The sequence below is a fragment of the Aethina tumida genome, chromosome 1 (genome assembly GCF_024364675.1).
Source record: "Aethina tumida isolate Nest 87 chromosome 1, icAetTumi1.1, whole genome shotgun sequence".
NCBI classification, from domain to species: domain Eukaryota; kingdom Metazoa; phylum Arthropoda; class Insecta; order Coleoptera; family Nitidulidae; genus Aethina; species Aethina tumida.
This window is the reverse complement of record NC_065435.1, coordinates 63,324,594-63,346,692: the sequence shown is the minus strand read 5'-3', so window position 1 is coordinate 63,346,692 and position 22,099 is coordinate 63,324,594. Positions and strand designations below refer to the sequence as shown.

At 36.0% G+C, this 22,099-nt stretch overlaps 2 protein-coding genes across 6 annotated transcripts; one reads left to right on the top strand and one right to left on the bottom strand.

Annotated features, from left to right (window-relative positions):
• The first annotated feature begins 765 nt into the window (after nucleotides 1-765).
• Nucleotides 766-22,005, top strand: LOC109598969 (baculoviral IAP repeat-containing protein 6). Of its 5 annotated transcripts, XM_049961931.1 has the most exons (34): nucleotides 766-1,115; nucleotides 1,803-2,018; nucleotides 2,077-2,258; nucleotides 2,790-2,912; nucleotides 2,971-3,206; nucleotides 3,792-4,034; nucleotides 4,827-5,026; nucleotides 5,083-6,210; nucleotides 6,361-6,927; nucleotides 7,979-8,681; nucleotides 9,258-10,039; nucleotides 10,288-10,703; nucleotides 11,050-11,828; nucleotides 11,885-12,173; nucleotides 12,367-12,675; nucleotides 12,733-12,961; nucleotides 13,010-13,845; nucleotides 14,729-14,993; nucleotides 15,044-15,282; nucleotides 15,336-15,551; nucleotides 15,608-15,821; nucleotides 15,877-16,145; nucleotides 16,202-16,381; nucleotides 16,442-16,747; nucleotides 17,147-17,434; nucleotides 17,494-17,809; nucleotides 17,858-18,721; nucleotides 18,813-19,322; nucleotides 19,384-19,596; nucleotides 19,651-19,905; nucleotides 19,960-20,196; nucleotides 20,251-20,428; nucleotides 20,482-20,720; nucleotides 20,786-22,005. In XM_049961931.1, exons 2-34 carry the CDS (start codon nucleotides 1,820-1,822, stop codon nucleotides 21,718-21,720), a joined length of 12,945 nt encoding a protein of 4,314 aa, XP_049817888.1. In that variant the 5' UTR covers nucleotides 766-1,115; nucleotides 1,803-1,819; the 3' UTR covers nucleotides 21,721-22,005. The 5 variants fall into 5 exon arrangements, with proteins under 5 accessions (XP_049817888.1, XP_019870436.2, XP_049817887.1 ...); XM_020014877.2 differs by having other exon boundaries at nucleotides 7,991-8,681; nucleotides 17,494-18,721; XM_049961930.1 differs by having other exon boundaries at nucleotides 11,885-12,158; nucleotides 17,494-18,721.
• Nucleotides 1,132-1,761, bottom strand: LOC109598971 (uncharacterized). The gene has a single exon (XM_020014878.2). The coding sequence runs from the start codon at nucleotides 1,578-1,580 to the stop codon at nucleotides 1,188-1,190; it is 393 nt and encodes a 130-aa protein (XP_019870437.1). The 5' UTR covers nucleotides 1,581-1,761; the 3' UTR covers nucleotides 1,132-1,187.
• Nucleotides 22,006-22,099: the final 94 nt, after the last annotated feature.

Genomic DNA, 22,099 nt, shown 5'->3' with positions numbered 1-22,099 from the left:
TTTGACAATGGGAACTTACATGGATTATATGTTATAAGTTGTTAATATAATAATTAAAAGACAATCATATTAAAATTCTGAATTGACCAGGACAATGTCCAGTTCTAAATCCAATTGAAAACTTATGGCCTTAAAACACAAAAAAATGTGTTATTTTGTTATAATTTAAGTAGGTAATGTTGAATAATTGTAGGAAGATAGTTTAATTATTTTAAGAAATATATAAATTTTTTGATTGCATTTAAATAGAATTATTAATTTCACAATTAACATTTAAAATTTCAGCATTTTAATAAAAAACTAAAATGTAATTTAAGGGAGATGTTTCTATAAATTGTATTATATTAAATATTATATATTTATATCTAGATTTAAATATTTCTTCAATTACTTACTCTAAAATCTCTACAACGGTTTCCTATAATTGTCATAATGCAAACTTATATGCTTTCTAGTTTTGCTAATTCTGAATTATTTCTTAACTATGTCTTCTACATTATAATCCAAAAATTTATTAGTTTATTCTTATGAAATATATTAGTAATATTATTCAATTATTTATAATAAGGAATGCAAAAAACATATTCTTATTAAATATAATGGTAGTCTTCAATAAATTAGAAAAATCTATAGCAAAATAAAATTATTGTAATTTCATTCCTTGGGAATATCAACAATGGAAAACAAATATTAATACTAACTCTTTATTATATTAACTATATTATTTTAAGATTTTCATGAAAAGAAAATAATTGGCTTATAATATTTTAAAAACTGTAACCATGTCTTCCTTGAAACATCCTATAATTGCTGAATATTTTTAATAATTTATTCTTGCTCTTTGATCACATCATTACTAAAAACATTCAATCATTTTAAGAGTCACATAGTATATCTTTTACATGGTTGTTCATACTTAGAATATTTTTAGAAATTTCGGCCACTAGGGGGCAACGCATCGTGACAGAAGACACTTGCTTAGGTACAACCATTCACTTGCTACAAAGAATGGAAATGAGAAAAATCCCTTCTTTTGTTATTTAAAGAGTGAATTATGTCATTTATGTGACATTATTTTAATCTAATTTGGAGGTCATTTTTTTTTTGTCCAAAAAGTAAGTACTGTAACAATTTCAAACAAGACTTATATTTTCAACAAACAATTACATTGTCACAAAATAAACATATTAAGACTTTATTATTAATCGTCTATTTGGTTCTGTACTGACACCTAATTCCAGACGTTGAACTACCCAGTCACTTTTATCATCAGTCCTAGTAATCCACATGTGTAAAACACCTCTTTGTTTACTGCCCCTCAGAGGAATTTCATATTTCCCACAGTTTTCTTTCAGATAGTTTATAGAAGAATCACTGACATTTATCTGACTGTCTTTGATGGGTTCTCCCAGTAAATGTATGGCACCTTTGTGACTTCGCACTGTTTTCAAGGCATCCTTGCAAAAGTCGGAATTCTTGATATTATTGTTGATCTTGAACCGCAGGCCAAGTCCCATTGTAACCGTCGCAATCCCACCTAGAGCGGCAATTTTCACCAGTGTCATATTACTGATACCCATTGTCCAAATGTAGAGTGCCCTGGACTGTCAAAAGAAAATTTCGGCGAGACAAGAAAATTTTAAGTGCTAATTGATCTTACTAATTTTATTATAATATATAAAAACCGTAACATTCGTAGAAAGTAGTGAAAAAGTTGGGTTATTGTTTACGTCATATTATGAAATTATCTGTAAAATGAAGTTGCAGTGATACAGTTGTGATACGAGCTGTCAAATTTTCAGACAAATGGTGATTTTCAATGGCGCAAGATGTATTTAGCGAAATGGCTGTGGAACCATGGTTGTTGTATGAGGACGGGTATTTAAATATAAACACAAACATAAAGGAAATCGTTTATCATCCATCGCTGAATGTAATATTAATTTCATCAGTGTCTGGGATAGTTCATGTGCTTGATGTCAACTCTGGTGTGATCTTGTTAACTAGCAGTCTTGCAGGTAAACATTGTATTTTATACTGTTCATGAATAGAATTATATGTGATGTGTGTTTGCAGCAAATAATGTTGATGCCATTAAGTGTCGGTATATACCTGGACAAGATAGAATACTCTTCACTGATGGAGAAACAATAGGTGTTCGGTCAGACTATAATGGAGTACTCTTACTTGATAGTATCTTACAAAAAACTGTGACTCACCCAAAAGACAGTATTAAGTTGGAATTGCCGTTGACAGAGGTAAGCAATAGTAGTTTGTCTTTAACATTTTCTTTATGCTTGTAATTATAATATTGTATGGCTATATTTTTATTTAGGTAGACTATTTCTAAATAACAGCCAATTAAAAGTCTTGTGACTGCAGTTTAAATGTTTACTGGGAGTTTTCTTACTATTCTAGCAAATTTAAAGGATATGTTTGATGATTCATTTATTATTTATGATATGATAACAAATATAAATAATATTTCTAATTAGTTTTTCTAAGATTTCTAAGTAGATTATTATATCAGGTTCAGGTTCTTTAATGTTTTGAGTAAAATAAAATAAAAAAATGGTTGTCATAATTTATTAACCTATTTTGAAAAAACGTCATAAATATAAAATATAAGTTAATAATGATAACCATAGATATAGCAGTAATTGACAATTATGACATCATAGATATTTAATAATTACTAATTGGATAAATAATTATATTATAACATTTTATATTTGAAGATTGTAAGGATATGATTTAGAAACATTCAGATTTTATGTTTTTGTTTTCAGGCCATAATATTAAAACACAGTTTATCAGGACTCGGAGAAGCTGTGGAGGATATAGTACATGAATTAACAGATGTAATAGCTTTAGCCCAACAGCACTGTAAAAAAGCAATTAAAGCCCAAAAAGTATGTTTCTATGTTCTTGAGGAGTTAAACGAATATTTGATAAATTTTTTGTTTATAGTGGAACACAGTATGCATCCAACTGCCGATAGACGCCTTTCAGTTCGCTACGTCGAGTGCCGTGAACGAGCTCATCACCAAAAACCTGCATACGCCCGAATTGGGCGTGGCCTCGGCCGTTCACGAGAGATTATCGGAATTACTTGGCGATATGGCGCAGCTCACGGACAAGAAGTCGATGGCCAGCGAGGCGCGCAGAAGAGAAACCTTCTCGCAATGGCCCCATATGGACTATAAGTAAGTTAAATTGGTGGCAAAACGGGATTAAACAACTTAAATTTCAATTAATTATGTTTCCTTTTTACACAACAATTGTTTATTTGTTAAATATGCAATATTTTATTAATTGAAAAACTTAATTTCTGTGTTTTCAAAAATATCTTATTGGATGATCTTCTAGTTTTGTATCTTAATATTTCTAACATTATGTGATAATATTATACCTCATTTTCAAAGAAATATAAATATTTCAATTATTTTTCTTAATAACTCATCAATTAGATGATGTATATATATATATATATATATATATATATATATATATATATATATATATATATATATATATCGTTTCATTAATATTTACCTGTAAACTCCATGATTATATCAATTATTTGCTGATATCTGTTATCATACATTATGTGCATATAACATATGGAGCCTTAGTATTAAAATATTTAATGAATTACAATTATAAAATATTTACTCAATGACGTGCAACAAATAAAATGAAAATAACATATATTATGATTAAAATTCTATTGAATAAAAATGAATTTTTAGTTAATGCAATTTTTATGCAATTTTATGTTGAATATTTAGGTGGGCGTTACCGGACCAAATGGCGCAGGCTGGTTTTTATCACCAACCAAATGACAGTGGCGACGATCGTGCCATGTGCTTCACGTGTACGGTGTGCCTGGTCTGCTGGGAACGTTCGGACGAACCATGGAGTGAACATGAACGACATTCGCCGAACTGCCCGTTCGTTATGGGCGAGTATACACAAAACGTTCCCTTAAGTGTTACCTACGCCACCAACCCCGCTTTAGACGCCACATACAGGTGAATACATTTATTATATTACCATATATTATTAAACGTAATAGGTACGCAAAGTAAATCAGAATTACTTGCCAACCATTAACAATATAATTATAAAATTTCGTAGTTATTTAATAGTATAAATATGAGACAAGGAAATTAGATAAATGTTGGTATTAATGTCGTCAAGTTTAAATTTAACTGAATCCAAAAATGTCCACTACTGAACAAATTGAAGACTTTACTGTCTCTGTCGTGCATGATATATCTCTCAAAATTCAGACGGATCAAACACTTTCCTTACTGTATATGTTATTACAGTATACAATACATAAGAGTATTAAATATATACTTATTAATGGTATTTACTGAAAATAAAATTTAAAAGAAAATGACACACTATTTCAATACTAATCACTAATCAGATTTAACTTTCTTTATAAAAAAAAAAAATGTAGAAATGGGAGATCAATTGATATTAATTTTTGCATTAAGAGAACGTGTTTATTATACCCTGTACAACAATTACAATCAAATGGACTGAATACTGATTGAACCTATTTTAATGTTAATTTATTTTACTTTATTTTATTTTTGTTTTCTTAAATTTGTTATTTAAACTAGTAATAGGAACTTCTGTATAAAATAAAAAACATCAACAACATGACTCAAAATAGATTATTGTGATACGAAATAATTTTTTGTAGTAACAAATTGTCGTTAGAAATGTAGTTGCTCTAATTAAAAGAAATTATTAAAATTTAACGAATATGGATACATTAATAGTTGATCTACGACATATGTTTGTTGCAGGGGTTCAAAAATGAGTTTGATAGGTGACAGCAGTGTACCAGAGCTACTGCCAGTTGCTTATTCAGATAGTTTGGTGTCTGTATTTGATGTTTCTGGTAAACTTACACGAACACATTCATTTTATGTGACGCAGTATGATTCGCACATATTAGATAAGGTCACATTAGACTTTGGCACACCGGGATTGTGGAGAAAGGATAGTAAGTCACAAAAATTGACAATTCCCCTGCGGTACTAAAAATTTTTGTTTTTGTAGAAAAATATCAATTATCAAGGAGAATTACAGCCCTTTCGATAGTTGGTGAGTCTCAGAGACCTCAAAAAGCAGAATGTTTTACTGTGGAAAAGCCTCATTTGAACGTTAGACCTACCATTATATGCGGCCTTTTCGTTAACTATTCACCGGAACAGAATTTAAGTTCGATAGCACAAAAACCTTTTGATGGAGATGATGATTGGACGATGACTAGCGAGACAAAATCGAATCTGTATCTAGTGGTTTATGATTTTACATATAAGAAGGAACTGGATAATGTGGAAACAGATAAACAGGTTGATGAATCAAATTTAACCACCTGTCCTCAGTTGGAAACTGATGTGGAAATTAACAGTTTTCCCGTGCCCAATATTATGAATTTAGATCAGGTTCTAGATGGCATAGATCCAGATTATTTAATGAAGCATATCTTTTCATATAAGACACTGATACCTGGAGACAATAACAAAATTCACATTCCACCTAATGTACATAAAGGTCATTCGGGACCGAGGATTTTGCCAGTACCTATGTCGTTGTCTATATGCGAAACTGACTCTATACATGGCAATAATTCATTTTCAGTTCCGAATTTTATTAGTGATACTGAAGTCGTTGAAACGTCAGATTTAAGCATTTCTGACCACATCAAAGACCTAAAAAGTAGTAAATCACAGAACAAATTGAACTATTCACATTCAGTACAGTGTATAAGTCTGCCTGCAGTATGTAAAGAGTGTTCCGACTTGGAAATCACGCGCATCATACCTCTTAGTTCTAACAGACATGTCTTAGTTGTTCTAAGTGGTCAAGCGAGTTGGAGTCGTTGCTACTTAATAATCTATGGATTGGACTTCAGCAAGAAAATGGTGCGGATAATACAAGACCCAACGTTGGTCAGGGAGATACCAGCCAGCGAAAAACCGATAGAGATTAATATGGTACCGGGCTCGTTAAGACTTGGAAAATCCACTGTGGAAGATCATCGTACGGATAGTTCAGTTGAAGGTCACGTTGTGACAGTGTGTTGTGACGGAGCTGTTAGAATAATTGATCTAAAAACACTAAAGACTACATGCTATGCGAAACTTGAAAGCGAGAAATTTGTATCTGCAACATATTGCAATAGTAAGTATTCATTATCAAATGAACTTAATTTAAACTTTATATAATTTAATAATATACTTTTAATTGTTAAATTAGGCAAATGATAGTCTATCATCTACTGAAATTAATTTTAAAAACGCAAGAATTTCATGTTTATTCAATGTTTTGTAGGTTTAGAAAGATTGTGCGTGAGTACAGAAGGAGGTTCAATGCATTTTTACGCGCTTAATGAGACGGATAACGAGTCGCTGGAAGATTTGGAAGAAGAGGATTTGTTATTAGGACTGGCAGACGGTGCTTCCGCATCTGCGACGGCAACTACGTCGACTTCTTCCGCCAGCGCGACTCAGTCCACTACGGAGACACCGGACTCAAACGACACACGATGTTTCAACGAACCAATATCCATTGTGCCTTTGTCCGAGCTCAAGCGGCTTTATTCGCTCTGCGAATTTGAACAACTGAAGTCGCCGTATTGTGCTGTAGTGCCCCCATGCTGGACGGAGGTGCAACAGGCGCTCAGACAGAGGAAACATCCCATCAAGATGAAAAGCGAAAATGATCAGTTGACGAAAACGTGGCGCTTGCAGACGGACGCGACCACTTGGGATGAGCACATTCTCGAAATAACCCTGCCAGTGAGCATGTGCCTGGGCCACGTGGATGTGCACTGTACAATTCAGAACTCCCCAATGCCGCCGCAGGTCGAGATCACGTTGCTTCGTCAAAACTCTAAAGGTAGGTGTTAAATTCATTTTATAACATGTGAACTTGACTGCCTCTTAAGGTATGCAGCGTGAAACTTTTGTTTTTGATTATGTTTAATGGATAAAAGATCAAAATCGAGGTTTCTTACAGTCGGTGTTTAATTGTTATATATATTTCTTCTCTGTCTTTTGATTCACTATTCAAGATCAGTTTATGAATAAAAATGTACATATTACACAGTGGTTCACTACCTTTCCTATTTAGGTAATTTTTCCAAAACGGTTAGTAGAATGAAAATGGAATTATGATATAAACTAAAACAGATCCAGTGGTTCAATTTTAACAAAATGTGGTGGACACTTGTCCTTATGAGGAAAAAAGTTATATTTTAAAGTTGTTTGTTGAAATGTTTGAAAGAACTGGAGTTATGATTTGACGATTGCTTATAGTAATCTTTACTTTTCATCACATTTCGGTAATTCAGTAGTTCCATTTGCTGCTTTATCTAGGACCTTTCGGAATCCAGTTTTCCCGTAGGATAATGCCCAACCTCATATTACGAAGGTATTTGGTGTTACCATAGCCAAAACAAGATCTCCGAATTTATCACCGACTGCACACATGAGAATATCATAGGCAACACACTACGACATTCAGTTCTCCGTCCATGGACTTCGGTGGACCTTCAACTTGAAGTAGAGATAGCATGATCTATATGTCCCTGAGTACATCTTAAAATGACTTTTTATATACATAAGTCCTCTAAATTAATTTTTTTTCTATCTTCAGCTTTAAGTAAAGATCACATGATTTATATGACACTGAGTATCTGAAAATGGCTTTTTATATACATAAGTCCTTTAAATTTCATTTGTCTTCTGTTAAGCGTTTTCGAGATATTGTCTAAATAGAACGTCGCGGGTCGCCTCAGTCATAGTTAATTCATGCCAAAGACATGTATTGATATAATTTTGGATACCTTGTTTACTGCATAAATTTATTCAGGATGCCTAACACTTATATCTAGTTACTCGTTTCTGAAACTGTGTATCTGTTAGATTAGTCAATAACCTGAAAATAGTGTTTATTCCAGGGATTGGTCACAAACGGGATGTTCGGTTCGGAGTGGACGAGTCCATCACAATCGACATGTTACAGTGGGTGGACAATCCAATCATATCTCAGGAATATCTGCGTGCTCACAACGCCGAAATATTGGCTGGGCCGGTCATCGTTAACGATCACGTTGATCTGCTCGAACAGACTGCAGTTGTAACCTTAACGAGCCCGAAATTGTTTCGGTCGAAGTGTAGGACACTTTTGTTACACATCAAATCGGTTGCCCACAAGGACGAACCTAAACAGTCTAAACAAAAAGTGCCCGAAGGCCAAGAAGGCAAGAGCAGAAACGACATCTTTCGTGGTTGCGATTGGATCCATGAACTCAGTTTGGTTTTCTATGTCTCCAAACCAACTGAACAATGGAACGGCAGAGTGCAAAGGAATTTGATGTTGGAATCGAATGTTTTTGTACAATCACTGTTTTTTACTGCGAACAATCAGTGCACAACTGAAGAGCTTGGTTACGTTTTGGATTTGCTTAATTGGATCGCCGCCATCAGACTGCAGCGTAACAGAAGCAACAATGGGGACGCGCCCAACCATCAGATGGACTTTATTAGTGTGGTACAAAGTAATCTCACTGGATTAATCCATAAATGCTTCTTGTTTGGTGGCAGAAGTATCGCGCACAAGTGTATGAAGTTACTAATGATTTGTTGCAGGTAAGTCAGTTTGTTTAATTATTTTTTTCAGTTGGTACAGTTGTTATGTTTATTTAACAGTATATGGGCAAGGTTCAGAATTCAAAATAAAAAACCTATCAAAAGAAAACTGATATTCTTGTATATATATATTTGTATATGTGATTCTCTTAGTTCTTCTTGACCATCTCTTTTTCAGAGTTAGATTGGGAAAAGATTTCGTTATTAATTTAACCAGGGAAAAGTAATCCACTAATAAGAATTAAAGAGTAATATAAAAATTTAAAGTGTCATTGATTACCCCATGGGTTATTGTTTCCGAGAAGACTCAAAGTAAACAACTCATGCAATAACAGTAAAATGATTCAAAACAAAATGGATCCACATTTAAATCAAAGGTGCCCAAATTATAGAAAATCATACTGTAAAAATAAAGTAAAGGGTGACCTACGACATTTCTGTATATTTCATTAATATGGATAAGTAGGATATGTTTTATATTTATTAATTATGTTTTTGTCTGTAAAACAAGTTGAACTAAGAGAAAAAATTAATTTGTATACTTTGATTTCTGTAGTGAAATGTTTATTTTTATAGTGGTTCGTTGAACATTCACGAAACTATGGGTGACACATTTAACAACTGCCTGTTAAGCACCATACTCCAAGTGTTGGACTCCATAGAGCAAGTTAAATCGGCCGCCGGACTGCAGTGGATCTTCGCTACTGTATTGAAAGTGGTCACACGTGAAAGGGAACGCGCTCTATCCAACAAACTGGTCGAAGTGCTGCTGAAGATAACCGACGAATTGCACAAACGCTCAAATCCCTATCATCTCCTATTACGCAGTCGATACGGACTGTATGGTACGCCCATGGAGCCAGAACTGTTTGACGTCGATCTACCGTCACAGATTAAGGCCGGTTCGCCTCAGTCGTACAGTGTTTCGTCAAGTGTAGGCGAGTCCAATGCTAACGGCACGTATTTCTTTGAGAACTATTCATTTAACAAGGAAAGTATTAGTGCAAAGGACGTACTGTTTAGTGCTGAAACGAAGCTCAAGTGCAAGAATTTTGCGCCGCCGAAAATCATTAAAGGCCTGATCGAGACAGTGCCGTTACATTTTGTATGCCTATCGGCCAGTGAGGGAACGCGGTTGGAGAGGGCAGAATCGAGTTCAGGCTCGGCTATCAATCCCATTGTGCATCTGTCAAGCAATAGCAGCAAGGAAGATATCCAGAATTATTTGTCGCATAACACCGCCAAGGAGTTTCAGGACTTTCAGAATGCAATTTCATCAGGACATTCGTCGTTCTTATGGGACGGCAATAAGATCACTGTACCAGTGTTGGCCACAGACACTGACGATGCCTCATTCAGTAAGTGGTCATATAATTAGTATACTTAAGACCTCAATTAAATATTTATTGACTTTCTTGGTTAATCTACTTTAACTTAAACTTAACAATTTAAAAAAAAAAAATATGTATATATGTTCACTTAGTAATTCTGAAGACTACTTTCCGAACATTTATAATGATAATCTATTTTCAACATCTTCCCCATTTATCTAATATTCTACTTAACTATTATATATTTGTAAATATGACAATTTGTTTTGTAATAGTTGAATCAACGACCGTCGCCGAGACCATCCTTGAAAACATGAAGACGACAATAAAGAATACAATAACTTCGGCCGTCATGAAAGAAGATTTGCACTCAGTGATGCCGCCCTCTCATTCAACATCACCCAGCTCCATGCCGTGGCAACAGTTACTTGTTGCACCTCCTCAACAAGTTATCGTCGTCGATAGGATGCACTCAGGAGCCAGGCGTCACGTTACCCTCGACTTTGGTCAACCGGTACTGCTGACTGATATTGTGATTCCGGCCTGCGGCGATCTAGTTTCGATCTGCGTTGAAGGGTGGCTGCTGAGCGAGGAGATCGACGAGGTTCTGCTTGTCACTGCTTCTGACATCGGGACCAGACATCTGTTGCTCAATGATCTACAGCCGCCGCCTCTAGTTCGATATATAAGGGTATGTTTCATTATCTGTATCTATTTATGACTCGTGATGTTGGTTAGATTATAGATTCAAAAATTAAATAAGGCACATTTGAACTTGAAATAGTATGTTTATTATTAAAATGTAATATGTATAATGTAGTTGATAGATACTAAATGGTGGGCTAACGAATTTGTTTTCGCAAACAGTTTAATTCTCCGTACCGTTGTAACAATACAAGATTAGTTGAGTGTGTGTTCACTAATGATCTGAGTTTTCTAGTTTTATAAAATATTTATTTAGCGTTAATAAGCGAGTCAGTTTTGTTATTTATTAATTTTTCAATTTAGTTTGCGAACGTATTTTTTTCTTTCTTCAGATCACAGGAATTGGGCGCTATGGTATGTCGACAACAAGATGTCGCATCCCCGCTGGTTACTTTTACGGTCACTTTATCGTACTTCCGGAGCAAGTACCACCCAATCTATCTCACGAAATGAAGGACGTTACGACCAAAGAATTAGAGAAACAGCTGGCGGTGCTTTCGAATCTTTTGGAGGACATTAATTGTCGATATAGCCTAGCTTGTTCCAAATTAAAGGACCTACTTCAACCGTACATCGTCTCCGACTTGAAGAATGCGGAAAACCTGTTCACTTATATCAACGTAATGAAAGACGTGCACGTGAGCATGAACACCACGGAACACGGGAAGATCTTCAGTTCATATCAGGATGCGATTAACTTCCAATTACAGTTGAACACTGTAAAGAACGTGATGTTACGCATAGAAGACAGCCTAAATCGGGTACCGCACACGCATCAGACTGTTACAGGTGTTGCTGGATGTTCAACGGATAAATTGCGTTCAATAGCCGAAGGAATCGTGGAAGTGCTGTTGTCAGTAGATGTGGTACCTTCATTGTCGCAACATCGATGCCAGCAGTTATTCAACGGTCTATGCGTTAGTCAAACGTCAAGGCTTCAATTGCTAACGGCGCTATTCTTGGACAAATCCTGCGGACGAAATCCGTTCTGGGGCAATTTCTTAGCAGATACGATTTACACAATGTTCGCGACTAGTTACCCGGAAAAGTTTCCGCAGGATCGCCTATTTGTGTTGCTAAACTTCCTCAGTAGAAGAACACCAGAACGAAGGTTAGAAATCAAATAAATTAATTTAACATTTTTAAAACGGATTTATTAATTTCTAGTTCTGTTATCGATTCGGCTCTGCGCGTGGTTTCCCAAACGTTACAGCCAATTTTAGAACCGGAAAAAACATTACTAGCCATTTCCATCGATCTACCGTTATTATCATGGTTACTGATGTACTTAGCACTGCAGTTGGATTTGGCAGTACCTGCTCATGTGACAAATCGTTGGAGTTTTGTGTTCGGCGAATTGGGGGAAAAATCTGGCTCCGATAACAGTAAAGGCAACAGTCGCAAAATGGTCAAATCACGCAGGACTATACCATCAAGTGGGGTAATAGCTTATTTTGTAAGTAATAGTACTAATACACGCGCGAATGTAACAATCTTGTTAAGCTTCTTTTAACAACTAACAACTTCATAGTTTACAGGAGGTCTCTGTGCTTGTCGAGATTGCAGAATATTGAATCGTTTTTGATTGATTTTTTTTTAAATTTATAGGCAATTTACGTGTAAAAATTGATTTCACATTCACATTACAGGTTCCGAATTCTACATCAGCACATTGCCAAGCTGTTAAACAGTACAACACAAAATTGGCTAGTCTATCCAAAGCTAGTGATTTATTACTAAAAAATGAAGAATTGAAAATGATGAAATTAAGACTGGCTAAGAAGAGTTACGAATTATTAAGACCAAAAGAAAATGTTGATATTCAAACGGAGAAAATCAGAAAAATGCCGCAAAATATTGACAAAGTTCACTGCCAAATTGTGGCTAAGTCGCTGTTGCAGTTCATACTTTCCATGGATCATTCCAGTAGCGCAGATATGATGCTATTATCTTTTAAGGTAAATTTATAAATATAATTTGTGGGCTCTTTCAAACCCAAATTTTTTTCGTTACAGGTTGTGGCAAGGCTAGTTGTGATAGCCCAACTCCAAATAGGGCAACTAATTAATGGAGACCAGTTACTTAAGCTCATAAACTTATGTATATCATCAAAAATGCCGTGGTCAACTATAGCCTTGACTTGTTTCTTAGAAGATGCAATGGGAACGTCGCCCACACCTTTAGAAGACGCTGACATGGAGACCTTTACCTCTAAAGAATGGTTCCAGACCAAAAGTAATGAAGGTAAGGTAACTTAACAGCATTGAAGAACTTTTTACTGAGTTATTTTAGATGTGTTGTTAGAAGTGGAGACATTCACGGAAATGTTAGAGCTTTTCGATTCACAAGCGAAAGGTGCCCATGGCAGTGGAAGCAGCAATAGTAACAACACCAGCAACAGCAACTATCCACCGCTTCCTTCGGTGTTTGAGTCAGACGACTCCGAATTCGAGGAACTCCTTGAGGAATATGACAAGCGATTCGTTAAGAAACCAACAAAGGCAACATACAGAACGAACCAAAACGTTTCGACTGCAATCGACTATCGATTGGAAATGGGAGTATTGTCGCCTTGTGAGATTGATATAAAAAAGATGCTCATTAAAAATACCGAAGTATTATTTCATAATATTTCCGCTACCAGCATTCCAGTCGACGATCGAGAGGTTACTTTGCAACCGTGGTCAACAACATCCATGCCACTTATCGTCGATTCGCCCGTCTCCAATCGAAGAATGCTAACTAATTGCTTCGCATCCCTTTTCGAGAATCTACAGTTGCAGTCGCCCGGTCATATCGAAGAAGTGATCAATTTTTGGTTAACGTTGAACAATGTCGAGGGAGCGGATAAGTACGAACCGAACATAACTCCCAAGATTATCTTAAAGTTGGAATCAATAAAGTCGTTGATATCGGCTATGGCTTGGACGTCTGGTTTGTCTTTGACAACGTGGTGCATGGCCTTGCAGACGCTCTGCCTCGTTTGTAACACAAATTTCGAAAATCCCAGCTCACACTGGCCTGAAGTACCTGGTATGGCAGCCCATATCGTCGATCATCCAGACTTTTTGCAATTTTTGCTCAGACTTTTATCCGGCACTGGATTGATATTCACTGGAAAAGTATTGGTAAGTTTTTTATCTAAATTATACTTAGTACAAGTTTAAAATGTTGTTTTATCAAGAGCTAGTACATAAAACCTATTGAAGTATGTGAAGAACCCAAAGTGCTGTTTTGTAGGCAATTCATCCCGCTACAAAACGTCATATTCATTTAGTTGTTTATGAGTTAGTAATATTTTTATGTGGTAAACATGTCAGTATTTGCGGCATTTGATAATTTTCGTGTTTAATCAAAAGTAAAAAGGCATCGGAAAGTCATCAAATTCTTGTATAGACAATAATCTTGCTTTGACCATCAAGTGGCGATTTCAGTGTTGTTGAGAAAGAATGTGAAAATCAACCAAATATGTTGGAAGAAGATAAATTACAAGTATAGTAAATGATGGCAGAGTAGTTTTTTCACTCGAAAAGTCATTTCCAATCGCCTAAAAGACAGGAAAGGTTTAAAGGGTTAAAAAAATAGATTCCACACCTACTGAAGGAATGAAATGAATATGTTTTGAAAATCTCAAACGCAAAAAGTTATTGGCTTGATTAGAAACTTCTAGGCCACCCTCTGTACTCACCAGACCTTGCCTGACCTTTTGATTATCACCTTTTTTCATTGATGGGACACACACTGACTGAGCAATACCTTAAAACTTTGGAGGATATACGAAAATGGCTCGATCAATGGATTTCAATGAAAGATGAATGAAGTAAAAAGCGAACATATGAAAGTTTGAATGAAAAATCTTTTGCTATTGTCCTTAAATAATTGCTTACTTTTCATAAAGAAAACGACATTTTAAACTTTTAAACGCCCCTGCTACATAGATGTATATAAAAACAAAATTCTCATAACTTTTCTACGTTGTATCTTCAAAAATTATGATTTATATTGTTTTAGGCTGGACCAACCTTGTGTAAGGCACTAAACCACTTTTTAGTGCGTCTGGAAGTACGATGTGACATAGTAATTCCCACAAGTACCTTGGGAATTTCGATTAAAAACTTGCTTCTGAAAGTTGTTTATCAACTTATTCAGCCTTCAGGTTCGATACCCGCTAGACAAGGGCCTTTAGACGTGCAATGCAAGTTAATTAATAATATGCTCCGTATGAATTTTGCTTATACCGATTTAAGCATTGCTATGAGTATCTTTGAAAGCACAGGTAATTTACCAAAATTAGTTTATATAGTGTATTTCATTTTGAATTTTCAGGAGTCTTCGTACAAAACTACGTCGAAAACGTGGAAAAAATAAAATGCGTAAATATCGGCGAAAAGCAAAGCAGCACGACAATCTACAACAATTTCAGTGAAATTTTCGCGAGTGTGTTAGGCAATTGTGAAAATTCTAAAAATGATAGAGCGGTTTCTTATGATACCTTATTGATTTCGCTGTTAAAATTATTAGGCAAACTGATAGAAACACCACTGCTCAGTTCAAACAGTCAAACGGTAATCTTGTTTCGTCATTTTTAGCTTCCACTAGAATTTCGTTATTGTTTTAGGAATTTATGGAAAGTCCTTCCGCAACTACATCACAAACAGACGAGAGCAAAGCGGAACAAATCCAGCAAGATGGTGGTCGCTCTAGTGAAACAGCTAACGTACCGTGTTTCGCAGATGTAGTACTGCGTCATCATCCCTGTGTAATTCGATTATGCCATGCTTTAGCAGCGTGTAAGTCTTCATCACTTTGTATGCTAGTCAACGTGGCCAACAAGGTAAATCGAGAATTATTCCACTATGATTGTGTTGACTTAATATTATTTATATTTAGGTAACGTATACAAATTTGGGCGAACCGACGACAGTTGGGGATGCTGTGTTTCAAGTTTTGGCTTCACTTGCAAAACTCGCTTCTAATCGAGAGTTGCTGATGGAACCATTGCTAATGTATTTGTCACAAACACCTAATTTAAGTGAACCACTTCTGTGGTTCATTCTGCAAGTATTAGAAAATGAAGAAGCGGTAAAATGTTTCTTCAAATTAGGTACGAGATTTACTTTTTTTTTGTACTTCATTATTAAAATTCTGTTATTCTGTAGGAGGGATTACTGTATTAGCTAAAAGTATAGTTGAAAGTAGCCTATCACCAAGTACTATCGCGAAAATGGGCATGATTTCGACGGTAATGCAACATTTCAGTGGTAACAGCAATCCTATAGAGGTTGGTGCAATCTCTTCGTCTGCTTCGGCTTCGAAGAAAATAATTCAAGCATCTTTGGAAAATAAATTGGCTCTCGTCAATTTCGCACCGACGTGTACTATTCGCAGCACATCTAGCACGGCTCAGCCCGCGGACGTCCTCATACAGGTAACTGCTTTTCTATTTTTTGTGGGGTCTTAATTACTTATACATTTTATATTTAGGGTTTGGGTGGTGTAACCCACAGACGTGCAAGGACACCTTTGTGGTCATATCATTTTTACCCCGAGGAGACGCATACCGAGTTGATATTGCAGTTGCCTAGTGCTATTTTGCTGCGGGAGGTACAACTCCAACCTCACACCATAGGATTGGCTACTTGCCCATCAGGGGTAGCTCTAGAGGCAAGCTCACATTATTATAAAATCTTTAATACAATACTTATGTTTACATTTTACGAGTAGATTTCTTCCGTGGGACCATCAAGGTTGGTGCCAGCATGTGCTCCAATACCCACCAGCGGAATGACGTATATTAGGTTGCATTTGCCTGCGCCGAAAGTCGTGAATTGTGTACTCATCAGGTTGTATAAACCGCGTGATGCAAACAGCATTGGATTATTGCAAATTAGACTTCTGGGCACGACTGCGTATGGCCAAAGTTCCGTCGATGTCACTGACGATGAGTCTCATTGTCGCCACAGTCTGGGATGGCTTCGACTTTTGCATCATTGCTTTGCTATGCCCACTGATGGAGCTTTCCAAAAACAAGTACGTAGTTTTTTATTTTAAATATGACTGTATTAATTTATTTATTATGTATTGAAAAAAAAAATAGAAAGGTTTAGGTTTAGTAAACTTGTGGATGATTTTTATGAAAAAAATATTTCGAATCTTTCAAATGGGGGTACATACTTCTTACCAAGTTTTATAAAAAATGTTGCACATTAATGAGTTTATTTAAAATTATATTTCACGTAATGTATCATAGAATCAAAGGTCAAAAGTATTTGACAATATTATAATGGTAGCTAAAAGTATCATTTTTGTTAAAATATTGCTACTTGAACAGTCGAATTGTCAAAATTAAATGTGTGCTTCTTAATGATACTACAAATATTCAGTTCTTTTTTTAATATGTAATTTTAAACAAAATATTTTCCTCCCTAGATGGTTGGATGTGCTTCCAACGTACCACATTTGCTGAGCACTTGTTGTGGATTGTTACTAGTCCCATCACATATATTACCCGTTTACATGCAATGCCTTGAGAAAATTTTACGGGAATTGGCTCTGTACAGTCCTGAAAACGGTACTATTGCCATCCGAATGCTACTGAACAATAAACCCGGCATCATTGAGCCACTTCAAATGCAGACAGCTCAAGATAGACACCTGGTTAATTCTAGCAGCGATTTTTCCACATGCGAACTCCTCTATCAAATTTGTGAACATCAGGTACAAAATCCGTATTTCCATCATTTGCAGTTGATTAAATTTAAATATTTAATTTGTAGGACGCCAACACGTACTATCGCATATGTGTTGTACTGGAATGGCTTCAGTTAAAAGCCTGTGAAGCTATTGCATCAGAAAACGTAGAAAACTTAAATGCGATTTATCTGTTTTGCATAGCGTCGATATTTTGGTCTGCCAACCACTGTGCGAACTACGACATAAAAGAAATAATCACACCTGAACTATTTAACTCAATTTGCAGTCTTAAAGTTATAACTAGGAATAACAACAATTTGAAATACGCCCTGGATTCTCTGCTGTGTTCCATGTGCTACATAAGTCCGGAGTTTTATCCATTGTTGCTATATAGGATGGGTATTTTGATACCAAAATTATCTACAGATCATGCAGCGTCAATTTCAGATGACTGCAAAGAGCCCGAGAGCATGACCGACGACTATAAATGTGACTATCAGGGGAGCTCCGAGTGGTACAATCACTTGCACTTAGGACAGTTGTCAAAGTTTGTGTATGATGAATTGGAAACAATTGCTTTAGTCAGTAGGTCGTCGACAGCTATACGCCAACTTCTAGACTCCGGTTTTCCGAAATTATTAAATCAAGTCATTATGGAATTTTGTTTAAGACAAACAGATGATACTAAAGGCTTAGAAAAAGTTATCGGAGTTCTGAAGTTCTTTACGGAAGTGTGCGACGAGAAAGTTATGCGTGATTGGTTGGGTTCCGAGGAAGGATCTTCATTTTGGTTGCCTTTATTAATGAAACTGTGTAAGAAATCATCTACCAACACGTCTTCCCTACCGTCCGAGTCGTTGGTACAATTGGAAGAAATTTGTGTCAAATTTTTATCAAAGTGTTGTCTCTGCCATCAATTGAACCAAACTAGACTCGCACAGGTTCTTTGCCAGGTTATATCGCTACAGAAAAATGGAATGTCGGGATTTTTACGAAGAATTATTTTACAATTATTATTGGAGTACGAAAAGATCCCGGTTTGTGTAACAGCAGATGAAAATCTGTATAAGACAATTAAGGTAAACCAAATATGGTTGCCATCACATCCTGGCATCAAACAATCTCACAATAAAGTTATGTTATATCTAAGCACTAATACCACAGTTTTTGACATTTTGGAACAGCATGTTTATTTCAATAGAACCCTCAAAGCAGATTCGTTAAGTAAGAAATTCAGTCGTACAAGTAACGGTAAAAGAGAACCTATGTCCACTTGGTTTACTGATGAATCGGATCTCAGCATGGCCGCAGGTTAGTAATTGTTGATGTAAAATTCGTGCTTTTAATGAAATAAGTACTTTTTTTCGTTCTCACATTAATACACATAATTTTCTTATTTCAGGTGTTACAGCCAAAGATAAACGTGCCAAAGATGTGAAAAATTTCATGACGGCTACACCATTGTCCAAAAAGAAGCGTTATGCGAGTGCTGAAACATCCACTTCGGAAGAAACCGAAAGTGTCGGTGGACGACTTATTAAATGCGAGGCTCTATCTGATCAGCCTCTCGCATTAACTCTTAATCTCAGCCAGATTTTAAAAATGATTGAATCTCAAGGAACCATGACAGAATGGCCTTGCATATATTTGAGTGTGTGTCAGAGTAAAAATGTAGATGAGTTCGTCTCCTGTTCGGAGACCAGTGACGGATCTTCCGGAAGCGGAGTCACGTCGTCCGGTATCTCGCCGAAAACTCAACAACCCTTTGGTAACGCTTTACAGGTATTCAGTGCAATGGGAGGATTAGCTCTCCTTGCACAACACTTGCCAGCTGTTTATCCAGAAGCGGTGAGATTCCCGACAGAAAAAACGGCGGCGGAACAATCCGAGTCTGATTGGATTAAAGTAGAAGGTAAAACATCAAAATGATTTTGAAATAAACTATTTTTACCATATATACCTATTGTTTTTAGATTGTGACGACATTTATGAAGATATAGAAGAAACTGTGGGAAACAATTCCCCCTCCAAAGGTACAAGTATCGTGTCTCACATACCATCACATTCTCTTACAGCCTTTGGGCTATTCCTGAGATTACCAGGATACTCAGAGTTATTGCTCAAAGATATGAAGAGAGCACTTTGTTTGTTAAGGCTTGTACTAGGTGTAACTGATGATGGTGAAGGTATTTGGTGGTCTATATTTTGTTACTTCTCTGTATTCAATAATTGTGTTACAGGGGGTGATATATTCCAATCTTCTGTAGCTGACTCCCTACCAACATTACCCTTTGAAATTTTGAAAAGGCTTTACAATGCCACACCTTTAACTACCGACGATGGCCTTTTACTTAGACGGATCAGCATTCAGTCAGGGGTTGTGCATCTACTATTAGCTTGTATAAGTATCTTTACACATCACTCACAAGAAACTACAGATAAAGACGGCCACAAAACAACCAAAGAAGAAAGAACTCAATTGTACTGGGCCAAAGGTATAAAGCAAAATTGATCAAATAGATCAGTATTACATAAAAATTGTGTTTTAGGTACTGGATTTGGCACAGGATCTACTCAACAAAGTTGGAATGTAGAGCAGGCACTCTTAAAACAGCGCAGTGAAGAAGAACATGTGACAGTGCTTCTTCAAGTGCTAGCTAGCTACATAAATCCTAGTGACAAAGCAAATGACATAACCAAAGAGTTACTACCGCCACCATTCACTGAGCTCTTGGCCAACAGCAAGCTCATACCGGTGTTGAGTTCCTACCTTAAAAACGATTCAGGTAATTAGACTTAATTAATGTAATAAACATTTGATTGAACATTATTCTTTACAGTTTTCGACATTGCAAGACACATTCCTTTGTATAAAGCTGTTTTGCAATTGCTGAGAGCAATCGCCTCCAGTTCACAATTGGTAAATCTGATACTTGTTAGAAAAGCCGAAGAACCTTCTTTAAGCGTGTTGTTAAAGAACATGAAAACTTGTGTAGATACTTATACATCTAAATTAGGGTGAGTAAATTCAAATTAGTGTTGATAAATTATAAACTAAACTGCTTTTTAAGATTAAATGTGAGCTCAAACACCAAATTAAAAAATAAAAGTAGCGATACATTGGAAGACTTAGAACAAGGAGAAGGATTAGCCACCTTGATGCCTGACATTCAGGAGACATCCATTTTGGTAGCGAAATTCACAAATTCCAGTTCAGATAACGAGAGTGATAGAGAGGACTCAGTTGAACGGAAAATCATAGTGTCACAAGAGGAGCGCTACATTAAAGTCATGAAAAATCTGCAATTCGGTAATTTGAATTTGTAAATGCAATTGTCCTAAACTGAAACTGAACTTGTCACTTTTTTATTTTAGGTTCATACGAAATGATTCGTGAACTCCCGGACGGTGGTTCAAAATTCGTCGTATCTCACCACTTCGAAAGTAACGCACGTGGCACCAGCGAGCAATCACATCCGACCAGAGTGAAGCGCATTGCTCAAGAAGCTGTCACTCTGTCAACTAGTCTGCCTCTAAGTTACAGTAGTTCGGTGTTCGTACGATACGACACATCACGGCTCGACGTGATGAAGGTACTAATTATTGGCCCGTCAGACACTCCATACGCTAATGGATGTTTCGAGTTGGACGTCTTTTTCCCACCAGAATATCCCACATCACCAATGATGATCAATTTGGAGACAACAGGTTATCATACCGTGAGGTTTAATCCGAATTTGTATAATGACGGGAAAGTGTGTTTGTCGGTTTTGAACACGTGGCACGGTCGCCCCGAAGAAAAGTGGAATCCACAAACTTCTAGTTTCTTACAAGTATTAGTTTCAATTCAAAGTTTGATCTTGGTACCCGAACCTTATTTTAACGAACCTGGATACGAGAGGGCACGAGGAACGCCGGCTGGCACAATGAGCTCTAAAGACTATAACTTAAATATTTGTCAGGCTACTGTGAGGTGGGCTATGCTAGAACAAATTGTAAATCCATGTCCGTGCTTCAAGGAGATTATACACACACATTTCTACCTCAAGAAGGACGAAATAATCAAACAGGTGGAACAGTGGGTTAAAGAATTAGAGGAAGAAGACTTCAACAAAGACAAGAAAAACACATCCAGAGCCACAAAGAAAACGCCTACAGCCACATTAGAGAACTTTAAGTCAAACTTCAATCAGCTCAAGGAAGAGTTGAACAAATTACGACTTCCCACCGAAGTAGATAGTGATATAAGCGAGAAATCCAACGATCCAGATGAAGATATGGAGAAAATTGTGAACGATATGATTGGTTAGTTGTGTCAAACGCTAACCACTTTGCATTTATATTCCGATTAAGTTTGTTTTTATTGTTTTGTTATTTATATTCGGTTTCACTTTTAACGAGTAACTTTTAAATAATCCATCTTCTCTGTTATTTGATATATTCATATTTTATGAGAAAATTTTAAATTACGACTGTAAAATAATTGTTACCAGATATTTGTGTCATACCACGGTGATTTAGATAAGTGATTGATTGTAAAATAAAAACTTGTTTTTAATTTATTTTTTCTGTACCAATAAAATGTAATTTTTACAGACGGTTTCACTTAATGAAAAACCTCTTAAAAATACCTTAATTTGTGAGAGTAAATTTATATAAGTTGTTATGAAAATGATTTCTACCTGAATA